General features: G+C 42.2%; 2 protein-coding genes across 8 annotated transcripts in view; one reads left to right on the forward strand and one right to left on the reverse strand.

Annotated features, from left to right (window-relative positions):
- brpf3b (bromodomain and PHD finger containing, 3b) overlaps window positions 1-5590 on the forward strand; it is an 11704-nt gene extending 6114 nt beyond the window's left edge. For 2 of the 3 annotated variants that reach the window (XM_086278551.1, XM_086278550.1), the window contains exons 7-13: window positions 1338-1631; window positions 2315-2917; window positions 3263-3344; window positions 3431-3519; window positions 3629-3723; window positions 3816-3970; window positions 4248-5590. In XM_086278551.1, coding sequence (XP_086134677.1) covers window positions 1338-1631; window positions 2315-2917; window positions 3263-3344; window positions 3431-3519; window positions 3629-3723; window positions 3816-3970; window positions 4248-4431 — 1502 coding nt within the window. In that variant the 3' untranslated portion in view covers window positions 4432-5590. The remainder of the gene's footprint in view (window positions 1-1337; window positions 1632-2314; window positions 2918-3262; window positions 3345-3430; window positions 3520-3628; window positions 3724-3815; window positions 3971-4247) is intronic. The other variant, XM_086278549.1, reaches the window with a different exon arrangement.
- Window positions 4584-25699, reverse strand: part of nr1h5 (nuclear receptor subfamily 1, group H, member 5) — a 26734-nt gene continuing 5618 nt past the window's right edge. For 2 of the 5 annotated variants that reach the window (XM_086278553.1, XM_086278556.1), the window contains 10 exons: window positions 22325-22421; window positions 14960-15361; window positions 14739-14879; window positions 14482-14606; window positions 11496-11594; window positions 11321-11417; window positions 7668-7784; window positions 7485-7574; window positions 7227-7340; window positions 4587-7123 (listed from right to left, as the gene is read on the reverse strand). In XM_086278553.1, coding sequence (XP_086134679.1) covers window positions 6921-7123; window positions 7227-7340; window positions 7485-7574; window positions 7668-7784; window positions 11321-11417; window positions 11496-11594; window positions 14482-14606; window positions 14739-14879; window positions 14960-15361; window positions 22325-22421 — 1485 coding nt within the window. In that variant the 3' untranslated portion in view covers window positions 4587-6920. Of the gene's footprint in view, window positions 7124-7226; window positions 7341-7484; window positions 7575-7667; window positions 7785-11320; window positions 11595-14481; window positions 14607-14738; window positions 14880-14959; window positions 15362-22324; window positions 25284-25699 lie in introns of those variants that run through there. The other 3 variants (XM_086278554.1, XM_086278555.1, XM_086278552.1) reach the window with 3 other exon arrangements.

The raw sequence follows: 25699 nt of genomic DNA on the forward strand, positions 1-25699 counted from the left end.
GGAAAATAAGTTAGTCAGAAAAGTATCCAATCAAAGTCGACTTTGATCACGTTGAAGATATGAATGGTTCAATCTACTTTAATACATGAAAAGTGGACAGATAACTGGCTAAACAACTGAAAGCAAAAAGGTTCGGTAATTGTTTTTTGTTTATTTTTTTTGTAAACATCTTTATAGTGTTATTAAATCTTGAACTGTTTTTATGTGCTAACTGGAATAGTAGGCTAATAAGATTCATTTGCTAAACTTATTGACTGAACTTTATTTCTTCCTAGGCTTAGTAAGTTGCTGGGCTTAAAATACATTTGCTGAAAACCTGGAAATATATTCGCAAAGCTTCATAGTACTTATAATTGCTGAGTAGTTGATGAAGTTCCAGGAAAATAGAGAGCTCTTGGGCTGAGTTTCTTAGAGAGAAAATGGCAGAAAGATGATTTTTTTTTTATTTTTTATTTTTTATTCCTATTTATTCTATTTATCCCCTTTGTATATTTTATTTATATTTGTTTCTGTATTTATATATGTGTGTGTGTGTGTGTGTGTGTGTGTGTGTGTGTGTGTATATATATATATATATATATATATATAACAATTCTGTAACTCTAACTTCGGTCGTTGCTGTGCTTTTTTTGGAAATCGAATTTCCCAGAGGAACCCACCCGAGGGATTAATAAAGTTCTATCTTATCTTATCTCTTATCTTAAGTGTAGTGCTGGCAGTGGAAACTGAAACAACTCTTCATAGTAGGATATTTTGTATTTTTTACATTCTGGTTAGTTGGTCTGATTTTTAAGCTTTTGGACGTTTAATAATCCAGTCAATACTAAAATATATGACATGCAAGTGAGCCAAACACAAACTAAATGGTGTGTTTATTAATTTACATTATCAAATAATGGGTTTAGTAACATGCAGGAAAATATTTTCCTTTAAAAGCTGCCGGTACAGTCAGTTTATTCATTTTTTTCAACAGTTTATACATCGACTGATAGAGATGGATATGAGTTTGGAGGAAGAGATGGTTTAATTAGTATTTCTCACATTTTATACTCAGTTGTAGTTGACTCATGTTTAAGCAAATCATAGACCAGGGACTACAGATGAAAAGGAGTTTTGTATTCATTCTATCATGTACAATATATGTGGTGTCCATGCTAAATAATTATTCAGAATAAAATAGAAATAGCACTGCAAAGAGGGGAAATTTTTAACCTTTGAGATCTCTGAGAAAACAAGCCTGGCTGGTCATCTTTGTGAAATGTCAGCATTGAAGTATTATTATCATGTTGTACCTAAGTGTCTGTTTGGGCGCTAACCAAACTCCCTGCTGTGTTCAGTTGACAGCGTGTTGGATCCAGAGAACCGGCTGCATATGACAGTGGAAGAACAACTGAAGGAGCTGCTGGAAAAGCTGGACTTTGTCACATCGATGCGATGCAGCGGTGCTCGAACTCGACGAATCCGCCTGCTTCGTCGCGAAATCAACAGCATCAGGACGGGCAGGCAGGGCCAGTCCCACCGCCACATCCTACACAATGGACATCTCAAAGAAGAGGATGATGATGAGCAAGATGAGGAGGACAACGACAAAGACGCCAAGGCAGATAACGGCCTCACATCTTCAGACAAAGGTGGGCACTGAGAGAGACTTACAGCAATATTAAATTGCCAATTCATGAACCTTTAAAAAGCCACTTTTTTTCAATGAGACCAGTTGTGAACATGAGCTAACGGAACATTGTCCTCAGGTAATTGAGCCAGGGTCCCCCCCACGCACCAACCCCAACCACCCCACTGTCTCCAGTCTAGTAAGTAGGGGCCCACAGAGTCTCGTTAGCCATGGTTGCCTCACAAATCCTCTCTCCCAGTGAACTCTATGTCTGCACCTCTTCTATACATCACTCTCATGGACTCACCACTCTCCATGGCCACATGCAGTCATGCCATATCATCCCACTTTTGACTAAAGGCTAGTCTAGTCAAACAGTCTTGTGTCACCATAGAAGATGGCAGGAGAACTCCTGCTATTTGAGTAAAGAACGAAAGATACTACCATGTTACCATGTTGATGGTGTACAGTTGTGAGAGCAAAGTACTTTTTCACTTGTCTTGATAAGGTCCTCCATATCTAGAGAATCTGTCAATTCCCTCTGGACTGTGGTTAGAGTGTTGGAATGAAGTGTAAATCATTACAGAGTGACACCATTTTCCTGTGTGAATACTGCACCACCGCATCACACTACATACTAAATGGAGATTCATTTAAAACCAATGCTGAGTGAATTGGAATATCATTCGTTTCCTCTCCTTTCAGAGGACCTCAAACCCGCTTCGCCCCCGACACTGGAACCTACAGGGCCGGCTCCTCCTCCACGTCAGGGGGACACACCTCTTGAGCCTCCCACTCTGCGGCCAATCACAGGGGAGCCCCAGTCCCCCAGCTACTCCTGCAAACGCCTTAAGATGGACGGTGACCTCTCAAACGGCACCACAGAGAACATTCATTGCATTAGCGCACAAGAGCGGTCAACTTTGCCACGTCCCAGTTTGCACAGTGAAGGACAGACAGTGACCAACGGTCTGGCAGAGCTAGGCATCACCTCACGGCCCCCGACGGGGGGAGTCGGGCGACGGACCTCCGTGCTGTTTAAGAAGGCAAAAAATGGAGCTAAGTTGTTCAAAGTGCGAGACAATCCTGTGCTGAATGGGAATGGACCACAAGACGAGAATACAAGTAACAACTCTTCAGCACTCAATTCCATAGCCAGCACCCCATCTTCCACACCTTTGACCACTCCAAGCAGAACCCCACAGAAGAGCCCAGGACCCCCCAACCTTAATGAACTATGGACCTCCAGTCGAGACATGTGTTCAGATAGTGAGCCAGAGAAGACACCAAATCACACGCTGGAAAGTGGTGAGAAACTTTGCTTGATTACTGACGTTAAGTTTAAAGTGTTCTGCTCAGAGAGGAGAAGTGACACCTAAAGACTCGCTTGGAAGGGATCACATTTTCTGGATTGGGCTGACTGTACATTTGTTATTAGCTACTAATGCACTGATCACAGCATAGGAATATGTTTTTTTTCCTAGGTCTACCTGATTGATCAGACAGTTAGCCCTGTATTGTCTAATGGATTTCAATATAACTGAGACAAGAGCAGACATAAGTGCTCCTTATATGTCATCTTTTCTGACTTCCCCTCCTGCTCCTTTGGCTCTTATCTGCTGCTGTTCTGATTGCTCTCGCTCTTACTTTCAGGATTGACCAACGGCTTTAACACGCACAAAGATAGCAGATCCGACTTGGAGTTTAGGTCTTGCCCAGTTCTCCACAAAGAAATGTAAGACATTGTGTGTCTGGTGTTCTTTGTGGTTTGTTTTGCTAACAACTGATAATAAAATTACAATATAATGTATTGTATTACAGCAACTCACCACCCAAACGCAGCCTTGGGAAACCGGCTCTTTCTAAAGTCCCCTTTCTGGAGATCATCAACGGAGACTCGGATTACACCGGTACTTTTTTCCCTCCTGTATCCCAAGTTCTCTTGAAGCTAAGTTGCATTTATGTCCTGATTATTTATTTAGTCGCTGAACTAATTTGAGTGTCACTGTTGTTTGACAGGCAATAGTAGTCAAACATCAGAGGATGAGATGGAGCTGGAACCACTGGACCTGGTTTGGGCCAAGTGTCGGGGATATCCCTCATATCCTGCTCTGGTAATTGCTGATCTGACTTAATATCACTATTTAATATGAGCGTTCAGCTCAGGGTGTAGCTTAAATTCCCTGTTGGGCTGTGTTTGTTTCAGATCATTGACCCCGAGATGCCTGAGGAGGGCCTGCTGCACAATGGGGTGCCGATCCCCGTCCCACCCAAAGATGTCCTGTGTCTGGGGGAGCAGCGGCAGGAGGAGATGAATGAGAAACTTTACCTGGTGCTTTTTTTTGACAACAAGCGGACATGGTGAGTTTAACATAAACATTGCTGTTATGCAATGCTCCATTTATCACATGGAGGTCAGAAGTGTTTGGTTAGTGAAACCTGATACATTTTCCACAGGTGTATCATGTGATGAAAAGACAAATGGTGGAAAGTTTGTTTGTCTTTACAAATAATTTGAAAATTGTTTGTAGATAATTCTTTAGATTTGAATTTTATTTTTAAGATTAAGATTTAAGATTTTATCACTCTTGATAAAAGGCTGTAATAATAATCCTAACCTCTGTCATGGGTGTTGTAGGCAGTGGCTTCCGCGTGACAAGGTGACACCCTTGGGCGTAGATGACACAGCTGACAAGCTGCGCATTATGGAAGGTCGCAAGTCCAGCATCCGCAAATCTGTCCAAGTGGCATACGACCGCGCCATGATTCACCAGAGCCGGGTGAGCCACAGCCACGGCTTTGTGGCTTCCGGGTACCTGTAGGGGGCCTCTGTGAGCACTGTGTACACCCACAGTTGGCCGATATGCATTTTCTCTTTGGTCTTAAAGCAGCAGGTGGAGCTGTTCCTGTTGCCGGTCGAATTCATATTCACACTGTGGTCCGAAAAGAGGTTGCCGTGGCACCGAGTCCTGGACTGTAGTTTATTACCAAACCACTAGTGTCTGACACACAGAGGACTGGTGTTTGCCTCTGTGTCATTGTTGAGGAGGTGGAACTCCTGACGTGAATGAAGTTACCTTTAGGTCCCGTGTTGCTGCAGTAAATTCCCCATTCAGGGTTGTATTGAGGTGTTGCTTACTCCTCCTGGATGTGCTGATGTAAAAGAATTCCCGTCTATTTTGTATAATGCTACTGCTGCCAAGGAATCAAGTAGTCAGAAGAGATTTGATATATTTATATGAGCTGCAGAAGACTAATGAATGCATCACTGCCATCTTTTATACAATAGCTTTTTACATTTAAATCTTTTACAGAGACAATTGTATATTATAAAGGCACACTTTGTGTACATATGTAAGTGTATTATCAAACTGAATTTAATTTAATGTTGCCGTTTTAAAATGCGTATTTCAATCAACCCACAAGGGACAAAGCCAGGCTGTGTATATTTGTGGAGATTTAATAATTCCTGACTTGCTGCAGTTTATTTAGCTTGTCTTTGATGTAATTTCAACTGTGTTGTGTGCGTGTATGTGTGCGTACGTTCTGGGCATACAACACAATGAGCCGTTGTTCTTTATACTTGTATTCTCTTTTTGATACAGAGAGAAATAATTTATTTATGGAAGACAGAACTATAGAAATAAAGCTATATTGGTTAAAGTTGACAAAAATCTTATTTAATGGCGTGAGGATTTAAAACCATGCAGCCAACATTTTTAAATGGATGACATCACATGTTTAGTTTCAGGATTTTACTTTAGACCAACATTTGCTGTCCCCACCTCCCAGAGGATTCTATTTATTACAGAGTGCCCTATTTTATCAAATGGACAAATACACCTTCATAAGCTTGTACTACCTGCATATTTTACCTGCTCACCAAATATTTTGTCTGTAACCAGTATTTCCTTATTTGGGGAAATAAATTCTATATTAAAAAAAGAAAAAAGCTTTTGGGATACTTACCTGGAGTTTTGTGTTCTTCTTATTTAATACTGATCGATAAAGCATTCATTGTTATGTACACCTGTTCAACTGCTTGTTATTGACACTATCTCATTGACCAATCACATGGCAGCCTGCTGAAGTTCAACCATCTCTAGGGTTTACAAAGAATGGCCCTCCAAAAAAAAGAAATCCTCTAGTTCTCTGCAAAAGAACTATAAATCAGAGGAGAAGGGTCAGATTGCTTCGTGCTGATTAGAAGGCAGCAGTTACTCAGATAACCACTTCTAGTGACCTGATATGCAAAAGAGCATCTCTGAACACACAACACGCCAAACTTTGAAGCCGTACAGCAGTAGAAGACCATACTTGGTCCCACTTGTGTCAGTTAAGTACAGAAAACAGAGGCTACAGTTCTCGCCCGGTGGCGCCAGTGTCCGGCAGCCTCGCCTCTGTCAGTGCGCCCCAGGGTGGCTGTGGCTACACTGTAGCTTGCCATCACCAGTGTGTGGATGTGTGTGTGAATGGGTGGATGATTGTGTATAGTGTAAAGCACTTTGGGGTCCTTAGGGCCAAGTAAAGCGCTATACAAATACAGACCATTTTATTTACCATTTACACAGGCTCACCAAAATTAAGAAAAGACCTGAAAAGCACCCCTTCTGATTTGGTGTAAACCCCACAAAAGCATGGATCCATCCTTTCTCCTCAACATGACAGTGAGGTCACTGTACTCGAATAATCTCCAGAGTCACCAGATCTCAGTCCAATAAGGCACCTTTGGGATGTGGTGGAACAGAAGATTCACATCATGGATGTATAGATAAGAAATCTACATGTATGCTGCTTATCATGTTAATACAGACAAGAAATCTCTGAGGAATGTTTCCAGCACCTTCCTAAATCTTTGATACAAGAAATTAAGGCCGTTCTGAAAGTTGCAGCCTAGTACTAGTAATGTGTGCCTAATAAAGTGACCAGTGAGTGTACGTTCATTACAACTGCATTATCATTACAGCTTTCCTTTTATGCTTTATTTTAACATTGTTCAGCAAAGTGAAAAGTACTGTAAGTGTGAATGTTAAATGTATACAAATATAAAAAAAACACCTATAAAAGTTTCTTTGATGAAACAAACTGCAGCAGCTCACAAGTGCATCTCAGTCCTGTTATAGAGGCTAAAATTCCTAAATGACTCAGGACTGGGGAGAAAACAAAGACAGCTGAGTAACTGTCTCCTACACTGTCCCATTTATACCCAATTAGAACCATTCTAAGACAGTGTTTGTACAAATAAGTCTTTGAATTGAAGTGAAGACATAAAAGACTGAAGATTTTCAGAATTTCTTGCACATCTTCACTGTCAGTGTCCAGACTGCTGTCTTGTCAGGAGGAGGTAGTTGTGGCGGAGGGTTCGCAGCTCCGTCAGTCTGCCCAGCAGGCGGCCAAACCTCTGAGCTCCTCCTCGCGCTGCTCCAGCTTGGGCCCCGCACAACCTGGACAGCAGGTCCAGGATCAGTTCCTGCATTTTCTCAACACAGCTGGCTGCCTGCAGGGATGCGCGGTCTGCAGACAGGGACAGAAAGACAGAGACAGCTTTACAACAGCATCCCAGAAGCTTTGCTTTGCCAATTCTTAACTTGACAGCTGATTTTATTCCTGGTCTGACCTGAGCAGAGCAGCGCTGTGGCTGTAAGTAAGGTGTACTCAGCCTCCGTCACCCGCAGCGCAACCATGCTGTGGAAGAAGTTGAGCACTGGTGCAAAGAGATCCTCACTGCTCTCTGTTCACGCCAGCAAATGTGGAAAAAAAACATCTAATTCATTCATTGTCTGAGCAATTTTTCCACAGCTTGTCAGACTAAGGAGTGTATCTCTGTGTGTGTGTGTGTGTGTGTGTGTGTGTGTGTGTGTGTGTGTGTACCCACCTGAACCAATGAGTCCCCTGCTGTGGATGTTTTCCTTTGATTCTACGTCTCTGAGAAAGCTGTGTGTTGACATACTGAAAAGCTGCAGTGCTGATTAATGGAGAGAAAAAAAGAAAGAATGGTTATTTCATACAGTTATCTACTTGTGTCTCATCATCTTCCTCTCTCCTGGTGTTTTTTCACCTGGACTGGGGCTTGTTGGGTTGTGGGAAAACTGCTGGGCAGAGAGCAGGAACATGACGTCCAATGAAGAGATGGATAGCAGAGAAATCTGGTCTGAGAAATCCAGGAGGTCAAAACCTGTGAGAAGATAATTCTTTGTTGCTATTGTTGTTTTAATTCTTTAAATACAGAATCATTTTATATAACTTTGAACTGATATCAAAGTTCCTCCCTGGAGACACTGGCTATAATAATTCAGTAAAAGGACTAGATGTTGTAGTCCCTGATAATGCATTGCTTTAAATGGCGAGAATCTTGAGGGATGGCTGTTATGAGGAAAGGCAGCCCAGAAACTTTACCAGCAGCACACATCGTTGTGTGCCTCAACTTTCAGTCTTTTACCCAAGCTAATCTGCCATTTTTTGGGATTAGAGATTTGATCTAGATTATCATATTAAGATTTGGGACACATCATCAGTAGTGGACCTTGGATTCATCGGGTGTTTCAGCCATTATCACTAGACACCCTCATCCAAGGAGGCCCTGCCAGGGTTGATCAGGCCCCGGAGTGTGTCACTGGTTTATGCTAAATTGTTATTTCTCTTCTTCTTTCTTCTGTTTAGTTTTCTACAGTTTATTTTCTCCTATCTATTCACTGCAACTGAGAAATAATACTTACCTCTTTAGGTAAGTATTATTTATGGAGCCTAACTTCTTCAAAGGGATAGAAAAGGTGATAGAGAGAAGTAAGACAAAAGGGACAAGATAGGAGAGAGCAGAGAGGAGAGCCGGAAGGGGGGCGCCCGATCTGGCTTCCCGCACCTTCCCGCCTGTACGCTCTACCTCCCCACTGCCTCCCAGAAAAGGGAAGAAGAGCAGAGGGGAGAAGAGCGGAATATTTTATTTTCTCTCGCGGTTAGCTGACTGCCTTAGCTGCCCAAGTGATGTCAGCTCTTTTTAACCATAGCCAGTGACTGGTCCTCTCAGCAGTGTTAGCTAGTTCTCTTATAACCTGCTGTTGCGCCTGTCCTCTGATCCCAATCTCTCTAAGTAGTTTTGCTGTTGTACTGGCAACAAAGCCCCTGCACCCCACTTCCACTGACGCATCTTGATCTTCCAGCCTCTGTCCTCTGCCTCAAGTTGGCATACTGCAGCTTCTTACGCTCAAATGCTTCCTCAATTGCTTCCTCCCATGGTACCGTCAGCTCAATGACGTACGCAAGTTTTTGGGAGTTCGACCAAAGGACGAGGTCTGGTCGCAGAGTAGTTGTTACGATCTCTGTGGGAAAAATTAGCCTCTGATCCAAGTCCACTTGCATCTGCCAATCCGTGGCAACCTTTAGTGGGCCCAGGTCCGGGGTTGAGGGGCTTGTCCTCGACTTGGCTCCCGGACAAATGTTGATGACAGCTGACACTCCTCTTGGTTCGTTAAAGGTTGAGCGTTGATGGATTTTCTTTTGCACTCAACTTTCTCGGCTAGACACCTGAGGACCTGGTTGTGTCTCCATGTGTCTGCCCTGAGTAAGGCTAGTCCTAGAACCAACCAAGATGTACTTCAGTGTGGCTGGGACTGTACACAGGGGTCAGGATGGGTCCTTTCCAAACCACAGCTGCAGATTTATTGGGGAAGGTAACACATCATATCGGATGATGAAACTTAGTCTATTAGACTCCATTCCCCAGAATTCACTCCATGAGAGTTTCCTCTTTTCCACACTCTACCAATTCATCCAGCGACCCTGCTTGGCCAGCGCTACGGCTGTGGCATGTCTGGCTGTTTCCTCCTGTCGGCGCACCTCTTCCACCACCATTTTTTGATGTTCGGTTACAGATGCCTGTTGCCACCGAGGTGTTACTGCTCTAAGTCCAAATCCTCCTCTGCCCTGTTGGACATGACCCTCCACGTCACGATGCTGAAGAGCAGATTTGGCCTGTAGCACAGATGTGGCTGGGGTCCACTTCCTCCCCTTCGCTAGTGGGAGCAGTGCTTCTCACTATTGGGTCCCGGGAGTCCGTGAGTGACATCATAAGCCTCACTTTTGCACATTTTAACTCCTCTATCAGACTAGGCATAGGCAATGACAGTATCCCGTCGCGTAGAGTCCAGCGCTGCTTAGGCATTTGGGAAGTCCGAGCCACTTCTTAACGTAGAAGCTCACTAGCCTCTCTAGTCGATTGGCATGATTGAGTGAGACCTCGTACATTGTCAAAAGCCACAGTAGTCTGGGTAATAACCCAAACTGGGTTCAGAGCTTCAGTTTCCCTGGGAGTGCAGTGTTGTTAATCCGCTTGAGGTCATTAGCCAAGTTCTGCCTTAGTTGTTCTAGTTGCCACGTATCATTGAGGTCTGCGTTATACTACCGTCCCAGGCTCTTTATGGGCTTCTCTAGGATGGTTGGAATTTGTTCTCCACTGATATAGAATTGCTCGGCTGTTTCCCTGGAGCTTCTGTAGCAATCGCCTAGTACATGGTTTTGTTGTTGTAATGATGGTCATGTCATCCATGTAGGCTCTAATGGGAGGAAGACAAAGGCCACTCATGAGTGTCTCACCTCCCACTACCCACTGAGATGCCCGCATGACCAGCTCCATTGCCATGATAAATGCCAGAGGGGAAAAAATGCAGCCTGCCATCGACTCCAATTTCCAGGTGCTGCCAGGCTGTGGTGGTGTTCTCAGCTGTCACACAAAACTGAAAGTAGGTCTTGACCAGTCCTGTGATGTGGTTCGGTATGCTGAAATAGTTGAAGGTCATCGACAAGATCTCATGCAGAACTGACCCAAAGGCATTGGCAAGGTCTAAAAAGACCACGTGATGGTCTCTTTGTTCTTTCTTGGCAGTTTGAATCTGGTGCCAGATGACGCTGGCATGCTCCAGGCACCCCGAGAAGCCCTGGATGCCGGCCTTCTGCACTGATGTGTCAATGTAGTTGTTTCTTTGCAGGAAAGTAGATATTTTTGGGGCAAAGACACTGAAGAAGATCTTTCCCTCTACGTTCAGCAGGCTGATCTGGCGAAATTGGCTGATGGATGAGGAGTTCTTCTCCTTAGGGATCAGAATACCTCCTGCTCTTCGCCAAGCCTTTGGAATAACTCCTTTCTGCCACACTACCTTCATCAGCTTCCACAGGTATTTGAGGACTCATGGGGTGTTTTTATAGAGCCTATATGAGATGCAATTAGGTCGTGGAGCAAGCATGTAGATGCAAACAATAATCCCCATCCTTCTTTCAACTGAGCTGTGAGATTAGCGCGCTATGGGTTTCGTTTGGTTGGCGGATGTAGATAGTATAAAGAAAATAGATCCAACACGAAACCACTAACAATAAGCTCTATGGATTTTTATTTATTTATTTTTTTAAGAAACTGGATCATGATTTCTGGAAAGCCATACTGCTGCAAAGCACCAGCAGGAAAGTTTCATTTACTTCTATTATATTCAAGAGAAAGCAGAGATTTCTTCAACCAGTATCTCTTGTGCCAGCAGAAACATACTGATTCAATTTTGAGGACTGAGAAGAGACTGTAGGTAATAAGATTCTGGAAACTTTCTTGAAGCTTGTATTTTTTTTGTCTCATTTGAATGGGAGAACATCTCCCCTCTGATCCTCTTATCCTGCTTCTTTTTCAAGCAAATACATTATAAAGCTGAAACCTTCCCTCTTTCATCTCACCTGGCACTGTCCTGGCAAACTGCAGCAGCCTTTGTAGGCGGGGTGATACTACATCAGACAGGCCTTCCACTTCTTCTGGACACAGCCACTCAAATGCCTGAAGGCACACACAACAAAAGCAAGATGAGAACAAGAAAACTATTTTTGCACTGTATGTTTCTGGACTGGAACCTACCCTAAAATTGTTACTGTCCTGACCTCTGTAGAGCCTATGGGCCTCCACCATCCTGTCCACGATGTATTTCTGTTCTCGGGTTAAACTGGCAGACAAAGCCTGGTGCAGATGGAAATGAGCACAGCACACAGATTTGCAAAGAAGCACTCATGATTACAGAGTGAGAGACTAGACACGGTTTAGATTAATAATGAGGGGAGCCTAAGACTTTTAAAGCTGATACTGAGAGCTGTGTGAATAGCTGGAACACGTTTTATTTCAGTCCGTCTAATGCCTGTTTGAACCTCCTGGTGGCAGCAGAGGAAGAGTCTGTGATATTTCAGCCTTTCTGGGTTTGAAAAAAATATTGAAATAGCAATGCAACCAGAAATCATTGACTAAATAACCGAATAAATACAAGTAAATGCGATTATATTTATTATATCCTATATATACTATTTCAGTATGAACCAAAGTGGTGCGACTGACCATCAGGCTGATGCTTGAACACCAGCAGTTGCCATGGCAACAGTTTGCTATGATTCGTTCATTAGAAGGCCTTCGGCAGCTGCTGGGCTGGTGGTGGTTGAATTTGAGGATCATGTTTTAAGTCACCTAAATATAAAGGCAGCACTTTATAATGTGGCCTGTGACTAAGGGTGTAATTACCAAAGAATTCAGGAGAGTTTCAATGTGTTTTACCTGAAATTACAATGTAACAATGTGTATCTACAAATGCTTCCCAGTAGATACATCAGAATGAGGAGGTAACAATTCAAGTTTTCACAAGAAAGAAGAACATTTTAACTCTCAGGGAACTGCACCCTTAGTCGCTGGCTGTATTATAAAGTGTTACCAATACCAAAAAATCCAGCGCTAGTCCCCCCAAAATTATGCTTTGTTAATGAGCACCATGTTAATGCTTTACTGAAAAGGTCCAGCAAATCATCTTTTTCCACTAAGCATAGTGAAATCTGAGCAGGTTTATTTCACTGAGACAGTGCCTCTTTTTTTAGTTTCACATGACCATTTTGCATTGCTGCTTGTTTCAGAAGCTTTAAAAACATCAGGTGGACTTGGAAGTCTTGTCAGAACAGCCAGTAAGATGTTCAACAGGAATCAGAGCAACCTTTTTGTTATTTACAAAAAGGCTGGATGGCCTTTTTGTAAATAGCAACCGGTTCACTCCCATTGGCTCCTTGGCGGGGTCTGGTGCCCTGGGAGCCCCTTCCAGGGGGTTGGGGGCCCTCAGGCCTCTGGCATCTGGGCCTGTGGCTCGGTTAACTCTGGCGCAGCTGGGTGCCGGCAGAGCCCGCAGGCACATCACTGCAGCCCCCTCTGGCTTCTGCTCCGTGGCCGCTTCACCCAATCACACACTTTCTCTAAACTGAGTGCATCCTAACTACATTCATACACATTCACATTCACACTCTTGACATGCAGACTGGAGGAGCCAGGGATGGAGGGACCACTAACCTTCCGATCAGCAGGTGGCCTGCTCTACCTCCTGAGCTACAGCCACCCACTGGCAAAGATGAGTAAACCGTCACTAGGTTTTGGATAAAGTGTACACTCACAAACCTGTCAAACATGCATTTGAAACATTAGCTACCATAGCAGTATAGTATTGCAACATGGCATTTGGGTCTTCTAACTAAAATAGGAAAATAGAAACATAAATAGTGCCATCATTGCCAGACCTGGCCCACATCTGGTTGACATACACCCTGCCATGACACCGGTCAATCAGAAGTGCCAGCTTGATGCCGGATCCAGGGAAGACCTATTTTCTATGGGCCTTTTTTTTTCTTTTTTCTTCTCTCAACAGGTGATCCAGGAGATTTTTTCTTTTTAAGTGCCCTTTCTCACACTCCCTCTTCCCCTCTGTTTTTCTTTCCTTCCCTCTCTTTCTTTCTTTCTCCTTTTCCTATCCCCCATGTCTGTCCCATGTGTAACAACTGAAAATAAAATGAAATAAAATAAATAATAATAATAACAAAAGTCGATCAAATGGACCAATACGGCAAGGCCGTGATGATCCACTTGGTAAAGTAAATCCATTGGGTATTTTTCTTGGCCTTCAGACAATAATTCTGATGGCTAAAGGACAAACGGGACAGGCAGAAAAAAAAAAGGCTAGCAGGTCCTCAGGAGAGCTAATGGCATAGAAAGTTGAGTTAGCATAGAAGGACACCGAAGGATTGCACCACTACACAATCTGAGCCTTAGCAAAATTAACTTATGGTTTAATTCTGGGTTTTCAGGTCTTGTACTACATGCAGGAGGTTAGAATAGCTGGGGAGAATAGTGTCACCCTTCCTGGGTGATCCCTCAGATCTCAGGATGCAGATAGCAAGACATACTATAGATTTAGAGACTGTGCCTGGTGAGCAAAAGTAAGAATTATAGATTCTTAGGAGCAATTTTAGGTTGTTCTTTGTTTTGTTTTGTTTACCACTGGCAGCATGCAATTTCAAGGCAATTTGATGCTTCTATAAGCCTTAATCGAGCAATATATTCCTAGAACAAGTCTCCTTACAGATCTAAATTATGTTTTTAATTTGGTCTGTTTTGTTCTTGGGCACTTAAACAGCACTGGGGTAGCAGGAGAAAGAATAAGACATTTTCCAACGAGCATAAGAGCACCTACTCTGCAATTCATGGGTTTAACAAAATGCTGTAGTTGGAGTCTGAGCTAGTGCCTTAATCAGGAGACAGTTATACTGATAAGTCTATTAAGATTTTGCCAGCTTTCCTTCCAGGCTTTAAATAAACTTTATTATCACTGTGCACTACTCTGGCACTTTCATTTCCTTATGAATTAGCATACCATGTAATCATTTGTATAATTCACCCATATTGGTGCTGTTAAAGTTGTTCCTGTATATTGTGTTTTATGTGAACTCTTGCTGCTATGCTGAATTTGTTTAGCCCATGTGGCACAATAATCTTGAACCTCGAACTCTGAAGTTAGGAAAGTATCCAATCGAGCACAGGTGTGCCGCACCTGTCCGGGTAGCCTGCTGGTAGAGCTGACTCTCCTGGTGTCTGTGTTCTCCTCTTCCTCTTGCCCTCTGCTTTTACCTCCTTTCCTCAGGCGTTTGGATTGGCACTGCACCTCAGTCAACAGACCTGAAGAGAGGGTAAAAAGTATTATTTTCTGCACAACCACAAAGTGACATATTTGTTTTTTGGAATCTCACTAATCATTTCTCTGATTACATTACAACCTCAGTCAATCAGTTTCTTGTATTTGAGCCTTACATTCAGCCAGCATTCCCACAGCTCGGCACTTCCTCAGACGGCAGTCTTGACACTTCCTCCTCATGTACATATCCATCTCACAGCTACCGCCACTCTTACAGTGATACACAGCTTTCTTGGTGACACTGCGTCTGAAGAATCCTGTAGCGAAAGGTAAAACATGACGCGCTGATGCTAAGAAGTAGAAAAATATGAAGATCAGAAAGCAATCAAATAAATACCTTTGCATCCCTCGCAGGTAAGAGCATTGTAGTGGTATCCTGATGCTTTATCACCACACACCACACACAGCTCATCCTGACCTCTGCTCTTTCCACCCGAGCCCATCCGGGACCTCCGCCCCATTGGCAGTCCTACAGATCCGAGGCCCTGAGCAAAGAGGCCCCCACAGTGGGGCTCGGGGCTCGGATCGCAAGGGGCCTCCAGGCAGTGAGGGCTGTAATGGTATGGTGGGTTGCAGAGCTGAGAGGAAGAGGAGGAGGAGGAGGGAGAGGGGGCAGAGGAGGGTGGAGAACCATAGTGGGAGAAGGGCAGGTTGGCAGGACTATACTGTTGTTGGCTGTATGGGAGGAGCTGGAGGTCAGGGTCCTGCAGGGGATAGCCCAGGGGGTCAGCCAGCATATCTGAAATCAAAGTCCAGGGTCAAAAGTTTTAACTGGCTCTGTATGTTGATGAGAGATGACACTGATGTAGGATCACATAAGTCATAGGTCCACGTGTGAACAGAGCAGCTCTGCTTTCTGTTTGTCAAGGTTGGCCAGTTAGAAGAAAGCTGACTGGAGGAAGGGTGGCTTGTTTCAGACAGTATAAGTAAGTATAAGGCAAGTGTGATTCAAAGCTTCTCTAATAGAGTCCAATAACGGAAATATGGAGCTTGAAATGAACACAATGAGGTTTCCTTGAAATACATTACTCGGACAGCTGACTTTTTGATGTGGCCTTGCAGTTTAAACCCACCCTGTCTCCATACATACAAAATTTGTATTCAGATTTTCATTCCCTTGGTTGTGCTAAACTGTGAGAAACGATTCAAGTATAAAACATGACATTTAATGGAAATGGTCACTGGAGTAAAACCTCTATTAATCCACAGTTAAAGAATTATCCACCAGGAGATGAACCATTTATTCCAGTTGGAGTAGCATTTGCTAAAAGCTGCAGTGCTCAGCAGCTGTGACAAATCACTGAACCTTTTGTAAGAATCCCAAATCCAATAAAAGTTGGACACTGTGTAAAATGGAGATAAAAACAGAATGCATTGATCTGCAAAACTCATACACTACTGTTGTATTCACAGCAGAACACAGAAAACATCAAAAGTAAAGAAAAGAATAAAATCTTTTTGAATGGCACCAACACGTCTTAAAACAAGTTGGGACAGAGCCTCATTTACGCCTATTTTGTTGTGTTTTTTTTTTCATTATGCAAATTTCCAGAAAAGGAGTTTTGCTCTTTGCCTCAGTTCACTTTAAACGAGCTTCAACCCAAAGAAGACGGCAGACTCTCTGAATCCCGTTCACATGTTGCTTCTGCTTCGCATCACAGAGCTTTAACCTCCATTTGTGGATGGCACAGTAAGTTTTCTTCACAGGCATTGCGCCTGTTATGGCCGAAGACCATAACCACCCAACGCTGACTGTCCCTTGTGCTCAGAGATTTCTCCAAATTCTGTGAATCCTTTGATGATAACATGTACTGAAGATGATTAGATATTCAGAGTTTTTACCAGTTTTATGTTGCTGGTACATATAGATTTATAGATGCAGTTTTTTGTACAACTCTCCCACTCTGAGATTCACGTTTTATACGCAGTCATGTTACTGACTTGTTGCCAGTTAACCAAATTAGCCTCCAGCCGTTTCATTTTAGTACCACATACTAGGGCTGTTCGATATAACGATATATATCGGATGACGATATAAAAACGTCTATCGTTTCATTTTACGCTATCTTTTGTTTCGTGGTGTCGCAAATTAAACTCTTTACGGCAATATTTTTTCATCGTATTGATGGTCACTGTAGTGCCTACATTAATTTATTAAAGTTCTCTCTTTCTCTTATATTTAATATAACCACGCCGGTTTTTATGCATTTGGTTTTATGCGTTTTGGTTAGCAACAACCACGGTAACACCATCGCGTGTCCGCTTGTTTATGTTCCACATAAACTTTTCACATTAAAGCTCAAGATCCTGTTGTGACTTTTCAAAATAAACTGAATCACGTGAAAGAGCAGATTATTTACGGATGAGAATTAAAAAAGAGCCACCAGGTGCTAAAAAATAAACCTTAGACTCAAACGTTAGAACAGGCTTTTCCTGTATTTATTACACGCCGTGTAATAAATACTCACAAAGAAAACGGCGGCTGTTACAACTTATGTCTAAAAATGTATCGTTTCATGCATCGGTTAAAACACTCGACTCAAGACGAGCTGCCCAAGATTCACAGAATTTACAGAAAATGTTACATTTTTGTGATTTATATCGTTATCGGGACGATACAATTCTTATATCGGGATATGAAATTTTGGTCATATGGCACAGCCCTACCACATACTTTTGTTGACCCAATCCCACTGACACATGTTGCTGCCATCATTTTCAAAATGAGATCATATTTTCCCTAAAATGGTTATTTTTCTCAGTTTAAACTTTGAATATGTTTTCTGTGTTCTACTGTAAATAGAATAACAGTTTATGAGATTTTCAAAGGATTGCATTCCATTTTTATTGATTTCTAACTTTTTTGGAATTGGCGTTATACAAACTGAGCTAACATAGATCATCCATTTTAAAGATCGCTATCTTTAACCAGGAGCAAATGAACTTTTATCTGGAGTCACGATGATGAAATGATGAGAGACAAACAGCTGGTTTTAAGTGAAATACAGGATCATGCTTAAGGTAATCTTATAGTATCACACACCTGTGCTGCAACCTGTCCTCACAATTCATAACACTCCATCATTTTTTTTCCTTCTTCTTCTTCTTTCCTTCCTGCGTCACCACATTGGACCATCCCTAGCATCTCCTTATGTCACTACAGCCTCCTGACTGTATGTAGGATATTGTTATGATTACATCAGGCTGTGATCCACTTAAATAGCGCTCAAGTGCCATGGTGTAAGATTTATGACTTTAGGTGTAGCAAATATTCTTTCCAAATTGAAAATCTTGTCAGTATTGTAAATCTTTCACACACATACAGCATCTAACCTACAGGGAATAAGTGATTACACTAGCGTGACTGAAACATGAATGAACGTTTAAGGAAACTCTGTGACGCTGGTCGAAGTCAAAAAGCGTTCAGAGGAATGTGAATTTACGTGAGTCGTGACTGCTTTAATGGGTCTTATGGGATACAATAAAAAGCTGAGAGTGAGACCCTGTGAACTTGTTCAGACTGCTGAAACAGGATGCAGCTGAGAACTCCCAGTGCCATTTAGGATTTTTCTTTTTATTATTATTTTTCTTTTATTTTTTTATCCCCTTTTTCTGGATTCTTCATTTAGTCCATCATTCATTCAGTTCGTTGTTGGGATGACCTAAAACATGTCAGAGTGTGGGTCAGCTGCTTGTGTTTTGCAAGCACTGACTCCACTGAGAAAACATGTGTGACCACTGGCAGCCTCTTAAAGTACAGCTGGACTGTTCGACTGGGACTGCTGTGGGATCTGTTATGCACTGATTAAACAGAGAGCCCACCCAACCTTCAGGAGTTTCAGGAAATGGGAACTTTCGGGCTAAAACATGTTGGATGAAGATTAGGAAGGACTAGTTCATTGATTTTAATGTGTGTAAACCGTGTATATGTACACATGATAGTAAAATGAGTATATGTATATATAGTAATTTTACTACTATATGAACATATGTCTGTGAAGGTTCTCAGTCATCCAGGTCATCGTAGTCTAAGGAGCTTGGAAAGAAAAGCGTCTGGACTTCTTTAAGTTGCTTGAAGACCATTTTACCTCTCATCTGAGAAGCTTCTTCAGTTCTAAGATCAAATAGTGAAGAGCCCTGTGGGAGTGTCCCCCTAAGAGGGACAATGGACCCCCCTAATGATCCTCTACCTAATCACGTGAGCCAAGGTATGAAAACAGGTGTAGGTCACATTCAGCCAAAGTTTTGGGTGAACTCATTGTGAAACCTAGCCCCACCCTATCATGTGATTTCCTGAGGTCAGAAGGCCCAGGATGTGAGTGGGCGTTAAGGCGTCTGAAGAAGCTTCTCGGATGAGAGGTGAAACGTCTTCAAGCAACTTAAAGAAGTCCAGACGCTTTTCTTTCCAAGCTCCTTAGACTACGATGACCTAGATGACTGAGAACCTTCACAGACATGTGTATACAGTATATAGTAGTAAAATGTGTATCACTATATACAGTACTGTGCAGAAGTCTTGAGCCACACCTCATTTCTCTACATTTTGCTTGTAATTGTATTAAAGTGGCCTTAGCCAATAGCTCTAAAGGCTTTCTAAGTCTTTCAAAGTGCTTTGGATATTGGCTGCTTTTTCACTCATTTTCAGTCCAGTAACTGCATTGTTTTTTCTTCAATTGCAAAGCCAAATACACTGACTTATAAACCATTCAAGCATAAAAAAGCACCTTCCTCAAGGAATGAACCAGACTTGTTTCTACACATAACAGACAATTTAGCAAATAACCGATTTTTAAGAGCAGCCTTTCACAAAAATCTACAAAATCTACAATAACTGTCCAACAAGGTGATTCCCAAAGAGCTGTTAGCTGAAAAAGTAGCATATTATGGCATGATGCATGCAGGGTGCCCTTAAAAATATGGAACTGGCCAAGTGGAGCAGAAAAAAAAAGAGTATACCTCAGAGGTCAGAAGGGAGGTACAACAGTGAGTATGTACAGCCATCTGTGAAACATGGTGGAGGCTGGGTCATGGTTTGGGGTGGCATTTCAGCCAGTTGTGTTGGATATCTTCTCAAAATGAATGGAATTATGAAAGCAAAAATGATCGTCAGACTTTCGTCCAAATCAAGTAAATGCATATTGGGGATTTTTTTTTTTAAACATAAAATGGGACATTATAAGTCACGGTGTCCCCAAAGTCCGGACATCTCTATTATTGAAGCAGTGTGGGAATCACCTTAACAGAGAACAGAACAAAAGGCAGCTAACATCCAACAAAGCACTTTGAACGTCCCCAAAGAAGCTTGGAGAACTATTACTGACGTCTACTTAAAGAAAGCTGCCTAAGAGAGTTCAGGCTGCATCAAAGAACAAAAGATGATCATACTAAATATTAACTTTAGAGGTACGCAAAATTGTACAAACTCTATTTTTGCCTTATATACTGCATTACATACTGTATTTAAATGTGTCTGCAAATGTTTTCTTCCCCTTTTCTGACCAAAATATAAACAAATGAAGAATGGCTTGAGACTTGCACAGTACTGTGCAGAGAGTGAGGTACGTCTTCGAGCTCTGACAGAAAATCGGGCATCCTGCAGTGGTGCTGTAGCACATGCACATAAAGAGGAATTTCCAGGAGACAATATTCAAAAAATAAATAAATAAATCAAAGCAGCAAAGGTCGCCATATCCTGCCTTTTAACACTCAGTGTGGTTTGACAAGTGTTAAACCCTTTCACAATGCATGGAGTGAGCAACAGATTAAGTTAGTTTAGAACAAAGACAGGATGAAAGGAAACAGAGAGTGACTGTAGAGCCGCATGAATGAGAGCCTTTTCTGTGCGTGTCAGATAACAACCGAGCAGTCCCAACCATGCTGGCGACTCCACTTGAGTCACATTTTCAGAGTTGACTTCCCATTTTGAGTAAATTGATCATCACACATAAAATTGTTAGAGCTACCTTTGTTTCAGGAAGTAATTCAACTTATATCTTTGGCAAATAGACAAATCTGAATAGTTATATCATGGTTATGTGAAATCCATTCCTATTCCCAACTCTCTCTTTTAGTAACCTCAAAAATAAGCAACATAAAAACGCCACCCTGCGTGTGGTCAGTTTCTCCTCAGAGACCCCATGCGTGTCATCAATCATCAGTTGTGACTGAGGCTTCCTCAAAAGCATCCCGAGGAGTTCTGAGCCTAAATTACAAGCGTGTTTGATGATAAATGACAGAACATGTTGAGAGCTGCTGCAGCTCACATTTAGTGGACTAATGTCCCTGCTCTGATCAGCTGAAAGCCTACTAATGAACTCTTCTCTGTGCTTAATTTCCCCTCCTCGCTTTCATTCTCCCTGCAGATGTTTCCTGTCTTTACCCGACTAGGCGATGGGTTGGCTTGGTGGGGGGTGGAGGGGGAACTGGGGAGTTGGTGGGGGGGTGGTCCTTGCTTTCTCACTGTGTGACTGAGCTGCTGTTTGCAGTGTTTGTAAACCATTTGAACGCTGTCTAAACACTCCTCAGCCTCCCTTCCATCCCACGCACGCTAGGGAGCCAAACAACACCAGCAAAGCACCTCCCGCAGCTCCCCCTCCTCCTCCCTTTCTCCTCCTTCTTCTTCTCCAAAGGGCAGGAGGGGAGACAACAGGGAGACTTTGTTGATGATACATGTCAGTATAAATAGATCCTCCGATGCACGCTCAGCCTCTCTGCATGTCGCGAACGCGGTGAGCCGGCTGATCCCCCTCAAGAACTGTTTTTTCCATGTCACTGAGTTCTCAAACGCCGTAAATAAAGGCTTAGCGTTCATTCATCAGCTGTCAGAGTGAATGAGGCTGCACTGCACACAGAAGGCAGTCGTATATCAGCGTGTAACAATATAAGCTATTTATGACCCACTTACTTAATGTCAATCTGTGTGACCAGTACACAGTGTCAAATCTGTAGACATAATAAAGCAGCAGAAGAGTCATCAAGTCTCGAGTGTCTTATGCAGCATGGATGCTCATTTTGCTGCCTAGAAATTGTGAAATTCTGCTCTCTCTTTGATTTAAATGTTCATTTCAAGCCAGCGAGGTTTAGATCAGCAGATTGAAAAATGCTAAAGTGTCCAAAACCTTCAAGGAAGTTCAGAACCTCTCAAAGTACAAATGGAAATTTATACAAAGGGGGATTTGGTTAGAGCAGAAGTGACAGCAGAAACCACATTTTCTTTCTTAATACTTGTCGCACTAAATTTTGTACTTTGTTTGGATTTCATCTGCTCAGGTGAGAAGAAAATCCTGTGAACAGTGTCCATAGTAACTGCTTTCTCCTGAAGAAATAATCCCATTTATTCTGTGGATTACAGGTTGATATGGAGACTGGCTCTGAAAAACGATGTCTCCCATTGAGCTCTTTACAGTAGCACTGACTGATCATTTAGAGAGTTTTTTGTAAAGCAAATGTCTGCACACATTCAAGTTGCATAAGGTATTAAATGCTTAAAGTCAGTTTTTCCTTTTTCCAGTGTCAATTTAGATATATTAATGCCCCACGAATGAGATTTAGCTTAGAATAAGAATCAAAAATCCCATCAGGCAGTGTTTAATATTTCAATTTCGTGGTTCTTTTAAGAGAAGCTGGAGAGAAAACAGAAGTAAAAGTAGATGAAGACACCAAAGAGAAAGAAGCAGGAGCACGAGCATGACTGTGGACTCACCGTAGTACTGGAGCTGCTCAGCGGAGCAGTAACCATCTGAGGTGCTGAGAAACCCCCCTGCCGTGAAGCTCATCTCCAGCTCGGTCCACTCTCTCATCTGGACAGAAAATCCTCTCTCTTTAACTAGTAATACAGGATCTATCTTCATACACACACACACATACACCCAGAAACACACAGAGACAATTACTCAGAGAATTCTCGCAGATATCAAGGCTCTGGGAAGTGTGGAGACATTCCTCAATCCCCAGGATGCGTCCAGGTCTCTTAGCTGATATCCCAGCCTATTTTTAAAAAGCAGAGAGCAGCAGTGCAGCTGATCCTCTTGGTCGGTGGTGGATGATGTGCTGGAGGAGGGATTACACATCCCAGGGGGATAGACAAAAGGGAAAGTGGGGGGACACCGAGGAGGGACAGGGATGGGACTGTGTGTCCAAACAGCTGGACCTGACTGGGACGTCATAGATCAGAAAACGCTGGGGAAAGATGATGGCTTTATTCCTTGCATGTTGAGGTTTGTGTAACAAGAGTGCAACAGCTGGACTGGGCGAAAGAAACATTTTCCATTAATCTCACGTTTCAAATAAAAGAAATCTTCCTTAAAGTTTCCCTTCAGAATAAACAAACCTTGCTTCTTTTATTTAAGTTGTACCTAACTGTGCGCTGTGAACGTAACTGTCCATATTTGTCCTAAAGGCCTTGGGGAGTGTGTTTACTCTTCCTTTTGTTTACCACTGTTCTGTTTGTGCTGTGGTTAATATTGGACAACAGATTAGATTTAAGGCTCTCGGGGTCCTCCGCCTCCCCACAAATAGTTAACCAGACCAGGGCAGAGCAAAAGAAGTCGAGGCCTGCACCACCCGGAGAAGACGGAAGAGTGACCCCCATTACAGGCCTGTAAATCTCCAAGCAGGGCCGGTTGACACGCAACATGCTTACTGAGGATTAATAGTGTCCTCCCACCCGCCTATCATCTCTTTCGCTGGCTCATTATGGGAATCAGGACTGACTTATGCACAGCAGAGGGCTAAGGGAGAGCCAATCATTCTCAATGAAACTGTAGCCTTCACTGGTGCAATCACGATCAGTCTCACTGACAAATGAAACAGGAATGTAGCTGCTGGCTACACAGTGTGGTTTTTTTGTAAGTGGATGTCTAAAGGGTAAATTGATACATATGTGGTCACAACACTGTGGAAAAGTACAAACTAAGGCCTAAAGAAAAAGTACATAAAACAAAAGATGTGTCACACTTTTGAAAACTCTGACTTACCCTGATTAACTATAAATAAGGACAAACCGATTAACCCGCTGTGAGATTTGTCACAAAACTTTCCAGGGGGTCAAAGTGTGTTTCAACAGGGCAAGGGATTTTCATTGGAGCATTTCTAAGCATATTAGTTTTCTTTAGAAAGCAGCCTGGAGATTTTTGTTTAGAAACAAAAATGACCAGGATCAATAAAAAAACTGACCTTTATACCGAGCCATTGCACAAACCGCTGCTGTGCAATGTGTTATAACGCTGTGATGCTCAAAGTTTGTAAAATCAAATTAAAACTGAGGGTTATCTTCTAATTTACACACAGTATAATAACTTCAGCGAGTGCTTGAGCCGTCGCTTGAGAAATCAAGTGCCAAAAACGAAAGAAATCGCTTTAGACTTGAGAAAAAGAATCGCTGTTGCTCACAGAGCAGGAGATGGATATACAAAGTTACCCAAGCATTTCCAAAGTGTCAAGAACTGGAGAGAGAAGTATCATCAAGAACTTCAAAGACAGCCACAAAACACAGAACAAACCTGGGAAGGTAGGAAGAGAAAGAAGGGAAAGACTCTAGAAATAAAACTACCGGGAGATGTTTCTAAAAACTAACAGTAATAATTACATTCAAATTGACTTTTTCCGATAGATTTAAACAAGCAAGTAGCTGTTTAAAGCTGTTGGAGAAGTGTTTACTCACATAAATACACGTGTCAGTGATTCGCTCTTGCTTACAGGAAGTCTTGTTTTTTAACTCTCTGATATCCAGGGTCTGGTGTCATTCAACCAGGATCTAAAGAGCTCTACAAGGGCTTCAGAGTAAAGTTTGTGAATGCCTATGAGGCTGGTAATGGATTTTAAAAACTGTCAAAATATCCTAGAATTCATACTAGTACTTGAAAAAAAAAAAATCCACAATTTATGTAAAAGATTTGCATGTGTACTTTGTGAAAAGAAAAATCTATAAGGCACCAAATTTCATAACAGGATCTCCGGGTAACTCAACCCCCTGCTGCTATCAAAGTGCAAGAAACAGAGGCTACACAAATCTGACCATGCTTGGCCAAAGGCTTTTCCTATGAAAATGATGATCCGAGCAAACCAGCTTTTCAGGAAAAGAACCTGATACCAGCTGTGAAACTTGGTGGTTGAAATGTTACACTGTGGTTTTGTTGTACCTCTTCTCAAGGACTAGGTAGCCTCATCTATGAATCCCATATCACAGTAGAGAGCGCAAAAAAAGAAAAAGGCCAGTTGAAGAGCCATACCTGAACCTACGCACGTTAGCAAATCCTCGGTGGAATGACTCAGTCAAAGTCTGAGAGATTTGAAATGGACATCATGAAAAGCCACAAACATCTTGCAGTAGAAGAGTGCACGTTGATGTCTAGTGAGTCTGTGGACACTTTTTTCACACTTTCTATTTTTCTTCCTTAAATTTCCTTGTGTTGTTGTTAATGTATATGACTTTTATCGGCATTGTTCCAAATTAAATCCAGTGTGATTTAATCAATATTGTTATTTTGGTTCATTTAAAAATCAGACTTACACAGAGCGCAAAAGGTAGTTCTGTGACCATGCTAGCTGTTCTCTGAAAATGTACTTCACAGTGTGAATATCGTGTCACCAATCGCTGTTTAGAATCAAAGTTTACATGATGCCGATGAGGATTGTTTTGCAGGGTTTCGGCTGTATACAGAAGAAATGTATAAACTAAAAGGTGGAGACGATGAATCATGGAGGGAACATGAATGTCTGCAACCGATGTAACTTGCACATGGTGTTAAAACTATCCATTAAAAAGCCAGACAACTCCCAGGGTCAATGGGCTTCAATTATATCTTGATGTCATACATGCAGTGCTGTGCAAAAGTCTCATTACTTTGGAACTGAGTGGGCTTACATCGATCAGAGAGTTAGAAGTAAAAGGAACTTAGATTAACCTGAAAGGAACTAATACGGGCTAACTGGTAGTCGATACAATTCAGGAATTAAAACCAAAACTGACCTGGGGGAAAAAAAAGAAATATATTTTCGTTTTATTTTTTTATTTGTCTTATTCTTTTTCCTTCAGGGATTTGGATACAACAAGTATAGCATGCATATTATACACAAA

The sequence above is a fragment of the Aulonocara sp. 'chitande type north' Nkhata Bay genome, linkage group LG20 (assembly GCF_057382095.1).
Source record: "Aulonocara sp. 'chitande type north' Nkhata Bay isolate Kocher_YH1m ecotype deep benthic linkage group LG20, A_spYH_male_GT1.1, whole genome shotgun sequence".
In the NCBI taxonomy this organism is placed as follows: Eukaryota; Metazoa; Chordata; class Actinopteri; order Cichliformes; family Cichlidae; genus Aulonocara; species Aulonocara sp. 'chitande type north' Nkhata Bay.